This window comes from Cardiocondyla obscurior, linkage group LG12 (assembly GCF_019399895.1).
Source record: "Cardiocondyla obscurior isolate alpha-2009 linkage group LG12, Cobs3.1, whole genome shotgun sequence".
NCBI lineage: Eukaryota > Metazoa > Arthropoda > Insecta > Hymenoptera > Formicidae > Cardiocondyla > Cardiocondyla obscurior.
Window position 1 is genome coordinate 2,217,534 of NC_091875.1, and position 16,950 is coordinate 2,234,483.

The 16,950-nt window shown below is 34.6% G+C and overlaps 3 protein-coding genes across 16 annotated transcripts in view; 2 read left to right on the top strand and 1 right to left on the bottom strand.

Moving 5' to 3' along the window:
- LOC139106829 (alpha-amylase 3) lies at window positions 1–7,468 on the top strand. Of its 5 annotated transcripts, none has more exons than XM_070663827.1 (11): window positions 1–374; window positions 605–663; window positions 742–1,198; window positions 1,417–1,658; window positions 2,210–2,313; window positions 2,482–2,689; window positions 3,279–3,418; window positions 4,758–4,951; window positions 5,042–6,023; window positions 6,203–6,471; window positions 6,608–7,468. In XM_070663827.1, the coding sequence occupies exons 4-11, from the start codon at window positions 1,598–1,600 to the stop codon at window positions 6,831–6,833; spliced, it is 2,184 nt and encodes a 727-aa protein (XP_070519928.1). In that variant the 5' UTR covers window positions 1–374; window positions 605–663; window positions 742–1,198; window positions 1,417–1,597; the 3' UTR covers window positions 6,834–7,468. The 5 variants fall into 5 exon arrangements, with proteins under 5 accessions (XP_070519928.1, XP_070519926.1, XP_070519930.1 ...); XM_070663825.1 differs by having other exon boundaries at window positions 1,461–1,658; XM_070663829.1 differs by having other exon boundaries at window positions 1,461–1,658; window positions 4,770–4,951.
- LOC139106822 (probable multidrug resistance-associated protein lethal(2)03659) overlaps window positions 7,354–16,950 on the bottom strand; it is a 20,754-nt gene continuing 11,157 nt past the window's right edge. For 6 of the 10 annotated variants that reach the window (XM_070663813.1, XM_070663811.1, XM_070663809.1 and 3 more), the window contains 13 exons: window positions 13,298–13,342; window positions 12,948–13,086; window positions 12,318–12,569; window positions 11,972–12,227; window positions 11,606–11,780; window positions 11,348–11,504; window positions 10,957–11,159; window positions 10,167–10,807; window positions 9,330–10,006; window positions 9,006–9,220; window positions 7,845–8,923; window positions 7,585–7,692; window positions 7,354–7,495 (listed from right to left, as the gene is read on the bottom strand). In XM_070663813.1, coding sequence (XP_070519914.1) covers window positions 7,472–7,495; window positions 7,585–7,692; window positions 7,845–8,923; window positions 9,006–9,220; window positions 9,330–10,006; window positions 10,167–10,807; window positions 10,957–11,159; window positions 11,348–11,504; window positions 11,606–11,780; window positions 11,972–12,227; window positions 12,318–12,569; window positions 12,948–13,024 — 3,864 coding nt within the window. In that variant the 5' untranslated portion in view covers window positions 13,025–13,086; window positions 13,298–13,342 and the 3' untranslated portion in view covers window positions 7,354–7,471. The remainder of the gene's footprint in view (window positions 7,496–7,584; window positions 7,693–7,844; window positions 8,924–9,005; window positions 9,221–9,329; window positions 10,007–10,166; window positions 10,808–10,956; window positions 11,160–11,347; window positions 11,505–11,605; window positions 11,781–11,971; window positions 12,228–12,317; window positions 12,570–12,947; window positions 13,087–13,297; window positions 13,343–16,950) is intronic. The other 4 variants (XM_070663808.1, XM_070663806.1, XM_070663810.1 and 1 more) reach the window with 4 other exon arrangements.
- On the top strand, window positions 14,473–16,576 carry LOC139107023 (odorant receptor 13a-like). The gene is made up of 7 exons (XM_070664232.1): window positions 14,473–14,478; window positions 14,597–15,032; window positions 15,372–15,654; window positions 15,801–15,900; window positions 16,076–16,186; window positions 16,292–16,447; window positions 16,526–16,576. The coding sequence occupies exons 1-7, from the start codon at window positions 14,473–14,475 to the stop codon at window positions 16,574–16,576; spliced, it is 1,143 nt and encodes a 380-aa protein (XP_070520333.1).

Genomic DNA, 16,950 nt, shown 5'->3' on the forward strand with positions numbered 1-16,950 from the left:
CAGCCGAAGGGCTTCCTCTCCCTGCGAGTAAAACTCACTTCGCGAAGACGACGGAGGATAATAGCCAGAAGCTACGGCACTTTCTGCCACGGGTCCAGGGACTTTCCTCAGAGTAGTAAAACAGTCATCAGAGACTCCGTTGGTAACTCCGTGGTGTTTCCCGAGGGAACTTCTCCAGGCAACCCTTTCAAAGAGATATATAAGGAGAAATACGACTCTGTGAGCGCTATTGAGAAACTTCGAAGATACAGCAAGATACAGCTGTTTCTATACGCACACATAAGTAAGTCGGATTGCCTACCAATCTCGCGATAGGAGCATATTAAATAATATTCCCATCGCGAAGGTTAACTGCGAGCTTGATAAAGAAAGAGGTAAATTTTTTAATTAATTTAATTATTACTTTTAGTTTAATTTATTAATTTATTCTTTTTTATATCTTCTATTGCTCTGTACTTCCGATGTTTTATACTGTTATATGTAACGCAAGAGAGTTTATTCAACAATTATAAAAGTTGTGCAATATGCGATCGATAAAAAAAAACAAAATTTTACTCCGTGAGCTCAGTAGATTCCTGAACTAAGGGTGATATTTTATTTGCAGGCTCGATGATCTCTAAGCAGTAATTATTTCTTGAGAATAGGATTCTGCTCGAATTCGGGGTGAGTGTCAAAGACGCTGATCGTCGTCTGCAACGCAAAATGTTGTAAGGAAATTTGTCATAATTTATTCCTTGGTAGCAACCCTTGGTAAGGAGGCTGCAATGTGATGGCGCATACGGCACGTTAGAGCGCAGAATCGCTCGAAGATCGTGGACGTCGGTTGCTGGACGGACGCGACGGTCGGCCGGCCAACGGGGGAACACGAAACAACATCGCATCGCTAAATATAATACAAGGCACGCGGTTCCACTAGCTGTTTGTCGCGGCACGCAAAGCGACATGACGGCGACAGTCGGTGGGTGATAGTCGCCGCTTGAGAGGCTCGCGTGCGACGTAGACTATTCGCCTTTGCCGTGGACGTGTTCGCGAAGGTAGCCTGCACGTCTCCATCTGCGAGGATCAGCTGTGGAAAGCGGAGTGGGGAACCTTTTCCAAACAGAGGTGCGACGGTGAACGGAGACACTCTCCTAGTGCGAAACTGCCGAGGGGTTTGCGTGATATTTTTGGCCAGAACGGCGGTCACGGAAAACCGTAGGTGAGTCTTAAAAAATTTAATATTAAACTTCGACACATGCACGTGTAAGTGAAATCGTAAAAATAACAAAGTTTTATGCACATTTAAAATGAAGTTAAAAATTACATATTGCGTATTAAATTAAATTAAATTGAATATTTTAATCAGAGAGTTATTGTTTTTTTTTATTTATTTAAATTTCACATTTTACCTTGTATCTAATAAAAAATTTGTTTTAGATTATTACCACGAGAAATCATAAAAACTATTTGTTCGCTTTTAGCTGTGACGTTCCTAAGGCAATGTAAATTTTACGTACGATTGTTCGGCGTTGACTCAGTCAATTGCTTGTCTTGGATTTCGATTTTCAGTGTCAGCTTCATGGCTGAAAATACGTGTCGCTTATTATCGTACCGTTGAATGGAACTAAAAGAATTGGAATGCTTAGTTATTTCCTGTGTTTGCAACATCTTTACAAAAGGTTGTACTGAAAATATCTTTACAATTGGTTAATGAATTCAGAATTATTAGATACTAATTATCGTCCAGTGTCATTACACAGCTGAGAAAAAAAAAGGGAATTAAAATACTAAGAAGCAATTTAACAAGAAATTAGTAGAGTTCGTGGTCCGAAACTCAATATTACAATCACATGATGCAATGACAGCCGGCCTTTACGATTATTGATCGGCGAACATCTCATACTATGCTCGGGCAATAATATCTCGTGTAATATAATAGACATGCAATAATGAACGATAGTCAGCTACATGACCACTCGTTCTTTTCCTACACATACATTTTCCTTACAAACTAGCAGATGCGTTTATTTTTAAATATAAGAAAAGTAAAAAGTATTTCTTTACTCGTTGAGGAAGAAAAAATACAAGTACACTCGATACACGCTAAATAAAAAAAGAAAATGTTTTTCTATTACTTTATAAAATTATGATTTAAACTTCGGACACTCTGAACATATATATATGCATATAACATTATTAAACATTTATAATGTTCATGTATATGTGACAGAAATGAGTATCCAGAATCCCGAAGACCTTTTATCGGTTGTTATATCAACGGAACTACCACCATCGTCGAATTCCCGACAGCTGTTTTTAAATCAAGATCAACAGGTTTGTTTTTTTTTTTTTTTTTTTATTATAATTTAATATAATTACATTAGTTAAAAATTAAAATTACTTGTTTATATAGTTCTAAAGAGAAACGAATGATACTTTCTTATTACATGAGACTTGCTTTAAGAATTTGGTCATATATATATATATATATGCGTTTAATAGGATGAAGAAGCGTCCGATTGTCCCCTATTAACACCAAGTCCACCACCTACTCAAACCGACGAGGCTCTCCAGTCGACGCCGATATTCAATGCTTTGGAAGGAGCTCCATTAGAGATGATTCCTGCACCGATGCTTGAGAATATTAATACAGAAGACGGACTTAATTTCATGAATATAGTCAACAGTTCGAGTAAACCTTTAAATGATGGCACGTACTTCTATATTCTCTTTTAATGTACAATATTACATACGATTGAGCATACATACGTACATACTACGCTATATTTTCTACGTTTTTTCTTTTTTTCTTTGCTATTAAATTTAATATTTTAATTTATAATACAATAAATGTTTTTAATAATTTATTATAGTTTACATAAAAAAAAGAAAAAGAAAATTTTAGATCGAGTCTATTTGCTTTTTCTTTAAATATTAAATATTCGTTAAATCGCAACAACGTTCTTGAACTGAAAAGCTTACATAATCTGCTGTTGCTGCGTATTTAATGACACTCGTTAAGACGCTTTTGATAGGATCCAATTTCAATTTAAGCGAATTCATTCAGAAAAACCTACGCGCAAACTGATATTTAATTTTTTCACGTTTGTAATTAAAGTCGCATTAATCGAAAGAACATTTTATTTAGTTGCATGAATATTTAAATATTATTTTATTAATCAATTTAAATTTAATTTTTATTCTTTAAAATAATTTTTCCACGATGTAATAAATAATATATTTGTTTTAAGCGTTAAAATTTTTTCTTAATCTTTGATTAATCGCTTTGATTGTTTCAGAACCGAGTTCACGCGATCCAATGCTAGAATCTACTAGTAGCAGCGGTAGTAGCAGCGACACAAATGAGCCCGTTTGTGCACAATTATTGACGCAATTAAATACTGCTTATCAGCATCTCGCCCCAGACGCTCAAGCTTTAGTGAGTATCACAAACAGGATTTTTTCCTAAATTTTTACAGTGTAGAAAATAATGGCGTATACTTTGAATATTATTTAAATATTTTGAGAAAGCCTTTAAAGTGCTAAAAAAAATCTAGAAGGTAAAAAATTTTGAAGTCTATTTCAGAAACATTTTCTTACTGATAAATTATTTCAAGTTTAAAAATAAAATTTTTATTTACCGTGCATATAATCGAGAGTTTAAGTGCTTAAAATTTTTTGGGCCTTTAGTTTTATTTACTTTTCAAGAATCTTTTACTACTAAATATGATTGAAAACTTTTTAAATTATGTTTCAAGCGATTTAATGTATCTTATGCTTATCACTACTTACACGTACATGTATATGTGCCTATTATGCTTAATGTATTGTATGTTTACCATTATTCAAGATTTGCAAAATCCGTCAGTCATTTCGCAGGAGCGGAAAGGAAATCTATGCTATCTATTTCATACATTACATTTACATTTTTTTTTTGGCACGGATTAAGGACATTTAATCGTGCGTTATCAACGATTGCCGTTTTATGATTGCATTCACATAATCGTGATTCTATTCACGCTTGCAATCTATATTTTTTTATATCCATCTAAGTCGTTTCTTTAATTTGCTTATCGGTTTGTCATCTCAATTTCTTGTACGCATAAAAATTCGGTACAAATAAGATATAACTAGGGTGACCTTACTGACTTTGTGGATATAAGTTAAACAATTAGAGAAAATTTATAAGATCTAAGAAGCGTTTCTTCTTACTCTTTAATAAAATTAAATAAGTAAGGTAGAAGGAATATTACTTTACGTGCATTTTAAAGTTTTGAATGTTTTATATTTAAATCAGTTTAGGTTTAACTGATACAATTATATTATAATGTTTAAAAAATAATTGTATTATCAAATTATAAACAGAGAATTTTTTAGGATTAATTTTCTATTTCGGGTATTGTATTAATTTTTCTATCGTGACTTTTGGGTACGATATATTAAGCTAAAAAAGTTTGCAAAAAAACATCCGAGAACTCGTTATAGAAAAAAAATACTTGTCCTCGAAAACAGGGATGTCTGGTTTCCGGAATCTGGTCACCCTAGCATTAACATTTTGCTATTGCACCATCGGAGATTTAAAAGAAATGGTATTAAATAGGTAGGTACTGTATATCTCGTGAATGTTTCTCTCAATTTACGATACATGCCTTCGCTATTTCACGCAGTTAAAATTAATATAAAAGAGATTTTGGATTTTCAATAATCTCATGTTGACTAATCCATCGCTTGCCGCTTTCTAACATCATCATACATATTTTATGTCTGTAACTGTTTAGTTTTACAACCAGGAGAACGGTGGTAAACCACCACTCGTTGGGATTCAACTGGTAGTGCCGAAGCCGCCCAAAGATTATCGGTTTATGAAGTGGAACTGGCCGTTGATACGAAAGACATGCTACTGGTCGTTGATGTCGATCTTGACCGGATGCGCCGCTCTCGTTATCGGCATTATCGCCACAATGCCTAAGAAGTATGCACGCATGTTATGCATATTTATATATTTAAGATAAATTATTTTTTTAACAAATTATCTTTTATTATAATTTTTGCTTTACATTAGATGCGACCCACCGATGGAGTGGTGGCAAGGTAGTACCTTCTACGAAATATTCCCGGCGTCTTTCCAAGACTCGACGAAGGGTGCCGATGGCATCGGCGATCTGCGTGGGATAATTACACGGTTGGACTACTTGAAAGATCTCGGAGTACGAGCGATTCGACTGAACTCAATATTTCCGGCGCCACATTATCCGGAATATTACTCAGATATCAGCAGTATGACGGATGTGAACAAGGAGCTGGGCACGTTGGATGACTTCGCCGTTCTCGTGCGCGAGGTCCATAAACGAAACATGAGTATAATTCTCGATTTACCTCTATACCCGTTTGTAAAACGCTCGAGCGAAGCGAAGACGAACGAGACTGAACGCGCTCACCACGAAAGACGTGATGTTTCAAGCACTACGATAATTCATCATGTACTGCCGTCCGTGCCATCGACGTCAGTCCAAGTTATCCGTAATGCTCTGTCGTCGCCGCTGCAGAAAGTGAAGAGACAAACGCCACCTTATCCTTCGGCTCGTCAACAAGAGCACTCTGTTAGCGAAGCCGTCAGATTCTGGCAGCAACAAGATGTGGACGGGTTTTATCTGAAAGGACTAGAGCATTACGTTAACGAGAATACATTTGTCAGTGATCTTAGATATTGGAGATCTCTTCTACGTCCAACCAGTATCTTTATCTGTCATCTGAATGCCGTAGACGTCGCTACTTCCACATTCGCAAAGAACGCCATTCTGTCCAGGATAGATTTGATTGACGTGACTATTCGTTTGTCAAACGGCACTAAGGACATCAAGACACAGATCGAAAGAATCACGAAGGGTGTGCTCTTTGACAAACCCTCTTATCCATGGATTCACTGGTCCACAGGCGGCGTGAATACTAGTAGAGTGGCTTCTACTATGAAGAATGCTAGCTTAGCAGCTTCTCTTCTCAGCATGATGCTACCCGGGACGCCAAGTATATTCTACGGAGACGAGGTATAAACTAGCTTGCATGTCTAAAAAGTATGCAGTTATTATTTGTTCATTTTTATTATTTTTTATGAATTTTTTTTCGCAATGTTATTAAAAGTAACTTGAAAGATACAAATACTTTAAATTAAAAAAATTTATTGCGAGAAAGAATTACTTGCTAATCGGATTTTTTATTTATTCAGATAGGTATCAAAGATTGTGAGTGTTGGGATCACAAAGATTTGGCGCATGTACATAATTTGGTCCCCATGTTTTGGGAAAAGGAACGTGGTTCTGGTAGTAGTTTTTCGACTTCAGGAATCACTGCTTGGTTACCAGAAGCTGAAAAACCTAAGGAAGCCAGTTTGAAAAGCACTATTAAAGAAATGGTGAAACTCCGGATGGAAGCGACCCCGGTTTACGTCAAAGCGGTGTTAAGAGAAAATCAAATTACTGCGAACTGTGACGTTAGGTAAAATTTCAATAATTCGCATGAGTTTCTGTATTTTTTTTTTTTTAAGGGGTGATAATATGCATAAAATATTTTTTTAATGGTAATAAATTAATTTTTTTTAAATCTCGAGTAATTAAATTTAATATTTAATTAGGTACGTGGAGGATGAACTGATTGTGATTGAGCGATGGTACCCACGAAGAAATTCCTATGTATTCGTAGCCAATTTTGGGGATGAAACACGCATAAAGGATTTGTCATTTCTTTATTACGGTGGTTACGTTGTTGTTGGACCAAAAAGTAGAATGGATCGAGATGTGTACTTTAAAGAACTTACCATTCTTCCTGGAGAAGCATTTGTTATAAAATTAGATAAGTGAGAAACGGCCTTTTTATTAAACTTCACATAACTTTACTTATTGTCAAAGATTATACTTTTACTTAACTTTTGTTACATAAAATAATTGTCAGAGTTATTTAAACATCATCTCAAGTATGAATACCTCACAACGAAATAAAATTTTATAAAATATTAAGAATAAAATAATTTTTAAATTATTATCAATCAAAAGAAAGAAAAGTGAGAAAACTTTATCGCGAGTTTTTATATTAAAAGGAAAAATACATAAGAATAATTATTTTATCATTTTTATGAATTTGTAATTAACTGGGAGAAAACATAAATTTTTAACGTAATACAAATAACATATATCTGCGTAAAAAATGATTAATATGACAATTTGTATTAAATAAAATTGGATCTTTACAACGAATTTTAATGTATATCGACCACGCTAGATCGATAAAATCAATCCAATGCGATTGTATTTAGATTGTATATATATATTGACTGTGTGAATTCAAGGATTTTATGCCAATAAAAATTTTTTCTATGTATTTACACAGACAAAAAAAAGTTTTCTGAATGCATTACTATATTTTGTCATATAAGATTTTCATATAATAATGTATGTAAAATATCATTTTGGCACATATTAAAAATTGTTTATCTGGACGGTTATCTGTTCTTTTTATCGAAATTCTGTAAAAGAAAATTATATATATAATTTGTTAATAAAAAAAAGATTTTATTAATTGTAATTCTTTTAATAAGTTGAATCGATTACTTACTTTAGTGGCTATATCAATCAGATTTTCAGTCATCGCAGTACCAGTTTGCTGCACCATATTATAAAAATATCCTTTCTTTTGCAAAAGAATATATGGATGATCAATTTCCTATAATCAATACTTTCGTTTAATTTTAAATTATCGCAATTTAAAACATCTCGTCGTTTAAAAAATAATATGCAATAAGAACCATACTAAATTGTAGTGCGAAAATAATTAAAAAGGTTTTTTATTTGTGAATAATTTAGTTATCGACTTACCACAAGACGTCCAGCGTCCATCACGAATATTCTATCGCTGTCCATAATAGTATTTAATCTGTGGGCTATGGTGAATACAGTACAATTTAAAAATTTCGTTCGAACTGTTTTTTGAATAAGAGAATCCGTGTAGAGATCGATGTTGGCGGTCGCCTCGTCCAGTACCATAATCCGATTGTTCTTGATGATAGCCCGCGCGAGGCACAGGAGCTGTTTCTGGCCGACACTGAAATTCGAGCCTTCGTCGGATACTTTCGTGTTTAATCCGGCGGCCATCTCAGAAATTGTCTCCTTCAGCTCGACGTCCTGAAGCGCCTGCCAGAGCACAGTATCGGAAAACTGATCGAAGGGATCTAGATTCCGCCGCAGACTACCGGTAAAGAGAAATGGCTCCTGAGGAATAATACTGATCTTCGAACGAAAGTCGTGCAGAGCGATCGCGCCTGTGGATACACCGTCTATAAGGATCTCACCCTCCACGCAGGCCAGGCGAAAGAGAGCGTTAATTATGGACGACTTGCCCGCACCGGTTCTACCGACGATACCGATCTTTTCTTTCGGCATAATAGTGAAGCTGATGTTCTGAAGGATGTAAGAGCCACGAGGGTTGTATTTTAAGCTGACGTTTTTAAACTCCACGAGACCCTTCATCGGCCAATCATCCGGGGGCTTCGTTTCTGGCTTGCTGTCGATCATTGGTTCTTCTTCCAAACGGGTGTACTCGAGTATTCTTTCTATAGAAGTCAGTTGGCTCTCCAACTCGGCCGTTTGTCTGATTCCCCACTGCAGTACGTTCGTCATCGCCATAATCTGCGTGATTATCAAACCGATATTACCAACGACAGCCAGGTCGTCGATAACTGTGAAGACTATAATTATCGTTCCGATGTAGAGCGTACAGATGATGTCAATGTAGAAGCCAAAGGCTCGCGAGGTGGACAGAAAGAGAAAACAAGCAGACGAATGGACATCTTGATGACTGCAGAGGTCTGCCATCAATATCTCCTCTGCTTTAAAAGCTCTAATTGTTGTCAAGCCTTGCAGAGACGCTCCGAGGTGGTCAAAAATCGGCGAACGTGCTGAGAACATTAGTATCGGGTTACTTACAAAAAAATTTGTGAATATACTTTTGAAATCAAAGATAACGCGTAAATTACTTACTTGTTCCTTCGAGGCGTTTGATGTTACGAGCGGTGCTTATATAAATGGTACGAAAATAGGTGAAGATGCAGGCGCAAATTACAGTAGGTATTGCTAGCCATGGAGTGACCGCTATGATCATTACTGCTACAGTGATCGAGATAAGTCCGATCACTATAATATCGAATACGCACATCGATAGCAATAAATCAACGACATTAATGTCTCTGGCAAACCTAAGGAGATAAGTATATATAAAAAAAAATTTTTTTTAATAAAACTTTATTAAAAGATTTATTACTAAAATATTTATATGTTTAATCGTTGTATTTTTTTTGCGCTTACCTGTTTAGTATACGGCCAGCTGGATTAGTACTGTAAAAGTACATGGTCGCGCGTAATATGCTGTGAAACATAGCAGAGTGCATGTTCATTGAAGACCACATGCACACGGAGAAGTACATGACCGTTTGAAATTGCCACAATAGCATGATGGCCGCTATCATAGCGCTATATATGTAGATCATGTAGTCGCGAGATAGCGGGCCTTGCCATCGAAATTCCAGGGTGCTATTGTCCGTCTCGTGCCACGAGTTCGACTCGATATTTACCCAGAATGCGACCAGGTAGTCGCTACCGCTGGATATCACCTGGTTCACTAAGAAGATCAGCATTATAAACATGATCATGAAAGGCCTCTTACTCGCTTTGAAGTAAGCGATAAACGTTCCATAAGATATGCGACCCTTCGCTATTGTTTCTTGCATCTCGATCGGCAAGGCGTCCCCGTCATCCTTCATTTCATCCTTCATCGACATTTTACGCTGAATTTCGGACTGTCTTCTCTCGTCCTCTTTGCACTTGGTGTCTGCCGCTTTCACCAATTTCATAAAATCGAGGCCTAACGCCTGCAGTTGATCGAATGTACCCTTCTGCTCGATGCGACCGTCGCTCATTACAATAATTTGGTCGGCAAGTTGTAGGTACTGCAGCTGATGCGTCACTAAAATCCTCGTTTTACCCTGATTGACAATTGTTGCAGGTAAAATAAACATTTCGAATTATTTCAAATTTATACATTGAACAAATAATAACATTTTTTGTTGTAATCCACGTTTCTATTTTAAGTTTGTAAAATTTTTAATTATAAGAAAATTTCATGAATACTCTGCAACTTTTTACCTTTAAATAGCCGCAAATGCATTTATCTACGAGACGTCTGCTGACATGTGAGTCCACGGCAGAAAGAGGATCATCCAGCAGGTAAATATCGGCATCTTTGTAAATCGCTCGCGCCAAATTAATCCTCGCTCGCTGGCCGCCGCTTAAATTTATTCCCCTCTCGCCTACGATGGTGTGATCACCATGAAGAAACGAATCTATGTCCGATTCCATCTGGCAAACTCTGATCACTTCATTGTAACGCGACTTGTCCATCGTCTGTCCAAACAAAATGTTCTGCCTTACGGAAGACGCAAAGATCCACGGTTGCTGGCTAACGTAGTTTATTCTGCCATCACTTTCGATGGTTCCGCTCGTCAATGGCAGTTCTTGAAGTATCGCTTGCAAGAGGCTACTCTTGCCCGAACCCACTTGACCCACGATTGCGACGAAACTTCCATGTGGCACGGTCAAGCTTATGTTATGCAACGTATTATCCTTCATAAGATCGTGCCATTTAGCGTTTACATTGCTTATACAAAGTGCGAATGGACCAGAAACCGTTCGACACAAACTCGCTCTTGTTTTAGTAATTTCAGCGTGTAACATGAATCTTCGCAAACGGCGAATGCATACTAATGCCTGTACCAATTGGTGAAGACCTACAAAAGGGCAGATTACATTTTTTTTCCAGTAATTTTAGTCAATAACTTAACGCAAAACTAATTTTTTACAAATGCTAAATTATGTTATATGTTTAAAAAATTAATTAACTAATTAAATCTCGATTTTTATATCAAAAACATCTTACCCATCGAGAATCCAAAAATTATCGAGTTTCGTAGAACATTGTAATATGCCGTTACTAAATACACTTTCTCAGCATTGATGTAATTTCCAAACAAGACGTATGCCAATATTGCGACAAAAATACTAAGTCGCGGCATATAGCAATCGAGAGTAAAAGCTAACTGCTTCAAAATTGAAAATTTTTTTATTACTTTCATCTCACGCCTAGAAATAATTCAATTTTTATGTATGCATTAATTTAATATAAATAAAAATATAAAGGAAATCCTTATCTAATTATAAAGAATGCATAATATGTACAAACAATGTGTAAAATAATTAAAAAAAACAAATTTTTAACAAAATTAAATAGTATAAAATCAGACTAGATAATATTTTCGGGGCATACTTACTTCCTTGCCTTTTCCACTAGATTATAAAAAGGTATTTCCCAAACGTACATTTTAATCACTTGCAATCCGGAAATTACCTGATTCATTAATCTCAGTCTATCGTCGGTTTTTTCTGCCAATTTAAGTGTCAAAGGTGCAACTATCTTAGCCATGAACGCTGAAATTATATGAAATATGTTGGATTATTAAAGAGATATATTAATCCGCATGCATCTTATAATTACATATTAAATATAATTAATAAAAATGCTTTAATACCTTGAAGAGGAAGGATTAATAAAATTACTGTTATTCCTAATAGCGCTGCCCATCCAATTTCGATAAATGTAATATAAGTGATACATATTATTTGAATAGGACCGATCCAAATGTAGTGCAGATCTATTAAAGACTGTTCTAATCTAGTAATATCACTACTTATAAAGTTTACCATCTAAAATAAGAAAGAAACACAAACTCGTAAAATATAAATTAATTAATTAAAAATTATTTAGGTGCCTTTTTAAATTATTTTCATTACTCTGAATGGTTATACGTATAATTTTATACGTATAATAATTCATGCAATTATTATCTAAATATAGTAGTAGTACGTAAGTGCCTAAAATTTAATTTACAGCTTACCTGTCCGGCAGATGTTTCATTGTCTAATACAGAATTGGAAAGTTTCAATATTTTTTGGTAAATCAATGCGGTACAGGCTATTTTCATTTTCAATCCTAAGTGCAACGTACAATGTACGCCGTAGTGCATAATAAAAGCATCCAACATAGACAGCACAATTATACCAGCTGCGCTGTAATACACGTCGTTGCCCCATTCATTTTTATCACTTGCGAAAAATCGTAATAAATTAGCAAGTAATAAAGGCTGACATATTCTGCAACATGATAAAACGCAATAAGATTGATTTCCAAAATGTTACATGTATTAACATTGCGATTCATTTATCTGTATTCGCTTGACGTACCTGGAGAACAGTTCCATAAACGCTTCCGCAATTCCAATTAATAGAAACGGTTTTTGAAAACAGCGTAACAGCACCTTGAGTAAGCTCGGCTTGCGACCATTTTTCTTTTTACCGCATGATTCTACTTCTTTCTCCCAAGCTTTTATTATAATTTCGCCTAAATAACTGGTTTTATCTTGCTTGAGAGTAGCATACAGGTCGGTCTCCTCCAAATCCTTGTTGTAGCCGGTCCAAAATAATTTTCGAGTCCACCTGTATTAATATATTAATCAATTAACGTGTCAGTTGTTTAATTCCATGAATTCACATTACTTTATTATTCAATTATTAGCTTTGTTTAATTAAATATATTAATTATCATAAAAAGAATTATACAATATGTGATGTATTTATATTAGCGAATACTGCGAGCCACTTGAACAGGTATTAAAGTCTACTTCGTGCATATAACGCTTTATAAGCAAGATATAATTTTTTTCATTTATATCTGTCTTATTAAGCCAAAAAATATTTTAATAAATATGTAAGTGTACTAGTTTTTATAAAACATTCACTAAAAATATTTTAAATGTTGTAATTATTTATTTTATATATAGAATTTAGTATAATAAAATATTATTAACAACTTACCAAAAGGTGAGAATAGAAATAATATTCGCATTTTGCCGTGGATTTTTTGGATATTTCTTTTGATCGTTGTTTATCATCGTGACGCGTAGAACTTTTAATCATCTTCAAATATTAATTATTTTAATATGGTACATCCTGCCTAAATAAAATTTGTTAAAAAGAATAATTAAATAAAACGATAAAATATACAGAATTAAATGTCATTTAAAGAGAGTAGAAAGCAAATTTCTTAATTTACAACATTAATTAAAATATAATAACATGCTTCTTGCAAAAATAATATTTTATAAAATTTTTTTCCCTTTTTTTTTTACAAATTTAAAGAATAAAATTGTGTAAAATGCACTCACAAAATCAACGGTATTAAGAACCATTTCGAAACTCTCATCGACCGTCTAGAAACAACACAGTTGAGTCTGTCAATGACACTTTATCAAATCTTCTGCACTTTATCATATTTTTCTGCATATTCTTATCGTAAGCGAAGTACACATAATATAATCAAATCTCTAAGAAAAAGCACTTAGCTAATTATCTCATTCGAGTGACAAATGCATTCTCTTGCGCGAGATTGCTGTATTATGTACTTGGAGCGAGACGCTACCGTGTCTACTGAATTCCCTTTATCCCGCGACTTAAATAATTGTAAATTCACTGATAACACGAATTGTCAGACATTCCTGTTATCACTGTTTTTGAAAAGCATCGAGGGATTTTCATGGGTTCAATGTGAGATTTAATCGTCTTAATTTCACGCTTTTTTTAATCTCGCCATAATTACTTGAGCACTTTTTCCTGCGTTATTACACATTTTTATAAATATCAATCATGATGATAATTTGTAACTTAATAATACTTATAATTAAATTATTTCCAACTTATAACTAAATTATTTCCAAGGTATACCACATTTTATTAATTATGTATTTATGAATAAACAAGATATATATAAGTTCATGCAGTCCACTATGAACCAAGTTTATTATATTTACGTGCATTAAAATATTAAATTCGACCCCAGCTAGTCGCGCGCTAAATAAACTGAATTTTCTAAGCATGGAAATCGTGCAATTTTAAATAAAAAAAAAATCACGTAACAGGAACGAAAGCAACTGTCTTCGCCCTTTTTTTTTTTATCATATCCAGAAAGTAACATCTGGCAAATAGCTACAGCGAAAAGAATATTATTACATGTCGAAGCATGTCAAAGACCTTCTGCACCACGGGAAATAAAAGAAAGCTCTCGAGGAGGGCTATAATTACGACGTGTCTGCGATATTTCTGACGAAATTCCTGTACGATTCCGCTCTCGATATCGCGTGCGACGAGATAGTAGGCAAAAAATGAAGTAAAAGATATGCGCGACTAGCTTATTAATCTTTCAAGAAAATTGATGTACGACATTTATATTGCACGATCAGCGTTCATTTGCGTTTTATTGGGCAAGTTTACCTCGGAGCTGACACGATACGTTTATCGTCAGTCTATCGTACACCTTCGACTCGCGTCGAAGTCGGAGAAAGTTATGCAGGTAACGATGCAAGAAAAAAAAAAAAAAAAAAAAAAAAAAGAATAATTTGCCATTATTTTAAAACAAACAAACCCCAACTCCTGAACAGTTTGATCTAACGATTAACTTTGAATTGCAGGATCTAGTACGAGCGTCGAAGCTGATAATTTGGAACAAAAGGTTCTTAAGCTGCTTGGGGCTGTGGCCGTGCAAGGAGAATCAATTTTTATTCACATTATCCACTATGTATATGATCATTTATATCACCATGGCGGTTAACCATTTGATCAAGAACATGAGGCAAATGGAAATCGTCGTGGCGAATTTAACAGACAACGTTCTCTTCACGATGATATTGGGAAAAATGATTATGTGCAAGCGAAGCTGTAAAATCATGAACAAGTTTCTGAGAAGCGTCGAGAATGATTTCTCGACGGAAATGTACAACAACGTGCAGGAGAAAACGGCGTATTTATATTACAACCGTATCGCAATAGCATTCGTGAAATTTTCGACTTTCATAGCAGGGCTTGCGTCCGTATTGTACTACCTCAAGAAATTTTTCTCGAATTGGAGCGCGAGTAAGTACAACGTAAGACTTAGAAAGCTATATTTCATGATAATGGCTTAAAAAACATTATCTATAGTTTATTATCTGTTGTACCGTCAAGTCATTATTTACACTTTACAAAACCGAACATGCCGCGCCGTGTTCCAATTCATTATTCTTCCGCGCCGTGGTTTGGCGATGATAAAAACTTAACTTCTTCCAAAAAAAACGCTCTTGATCAAACAGCCGGGTAATACGCGCCGTTATTTATTTTAATAAGGCTGCTCTTATTGTTAACGGCACAGCTTTCGAACAAATGTAGCAAGAGCAATAAAAAACATTGAATGTATCTTGACGTATGCAGCGGTGTCCGGTAATATTTCGTATGAACTGCCGTATCCGGTTGATCCCTTCTTTGAGATCAAGGACACATCAACGTATGCATGCATCTGTATCTACCTGGCGATAGCGGTGGTGATTATAGTATGCGGTTACTCTGGACCGGATGCCTTTGTGCTCAGCATGACTCTCCATGTATGCGGACAGTTTGCCACTTTGTCGTGCAAAGTCGATACTTTATTAAGAGATCACGAAAACTACCGTCGCCATATAAGTAACATAGTATTGCGACATCATCATCTAATTACGTAAATCCTTGATTATATCATCACGCTTAGAAATTAATTTAAATGCGCACACAACACATTTCCTTACACCCCCCTCCCCCCATATATACATACAGTTTAACAATTAATTTCAATTTATCGCCTGTGTTCTAACGACGCGATTTCAGATTAGCAGAGATTATAGAGGACAGTTTCAACATGATATGCTTACAGCAAACTTTAGGCACTGTTATCTTGCTTTGTTTTACCCTGTACTTCACGCTTACGGTGAGTGCTATCAAATGTCGAAATCAGATACCTAATTAATACGCACGTATAAGTTTTTATAAATTAATTAATTTCTTTTATTAATTTATTATTAATTTATTAATTAATTTGTACTAATTTTTCAGTAAAAATTAATTACATTTATATAAGTTATATATATATATATATATTTTAGAATTCGGAAGTCGGCGAAGACGCTAATATTATAGCTTTCGTCTTGTACATATGCTGCGTAATTAGTACAATTTTCGCTTACTGCTATGTAGGCGAATGCCTCATTATTGAGGTAATTATGAAAATAAAATAACTCTCATCTTAACATTAAGTTTTGTATCTGTACTCATCTATATTAATCTTTCAATATTGTAGTAATATTACTTATTTTATTTAGAGTACTAGATTGCGCGAGGCATTTTATAATTCTGACTGGTACAATAATTCGTCCTCGCGTACAAAATTAATTGGCATTTGCATGCTTCGAGCTGAAAAACCATTGATGTTGACTGCTGGCAAATTTTGCATGCTATCATTAAACACGTTTACGAGCGTAAGTCCACTCGTTTGTATCGTAAATTTATTTTTAAAATTATTTTGTCATTATTCTTAAAGCAAATTCCTTTTACAGATCTTAAAAACGTCGATGGCATATCTGTCTGTGTTACGCAAATTTATATAAAAAATTTTAATTCAAAGTGTTTTGTCAAAATTTATCTACAAGACACAGAAATATATATGTATGAATGAAATGTATAATTACTTTAATCTTAGTTCGAATAATTGCACACGTTACAATTCACAAATTTATTCTCGATAATAGCATATGTACGTATAACAAATTAATTTAATGAATATGACATTAAAAAAAGACTTATAAGTGCGTAAAATATATAAACTTACAGTTCGTTGATATTTTATACATAGACACAGATTAATCTTCAGACACACGCGCTCTTTTTGCAACTGCTAATATAAAAGGTCGCAATATACTGACCAATAAAGTAGTCTTCAAATATTCCTTCTTTCTTAAGGCCGAAAATATTTATAATTTGT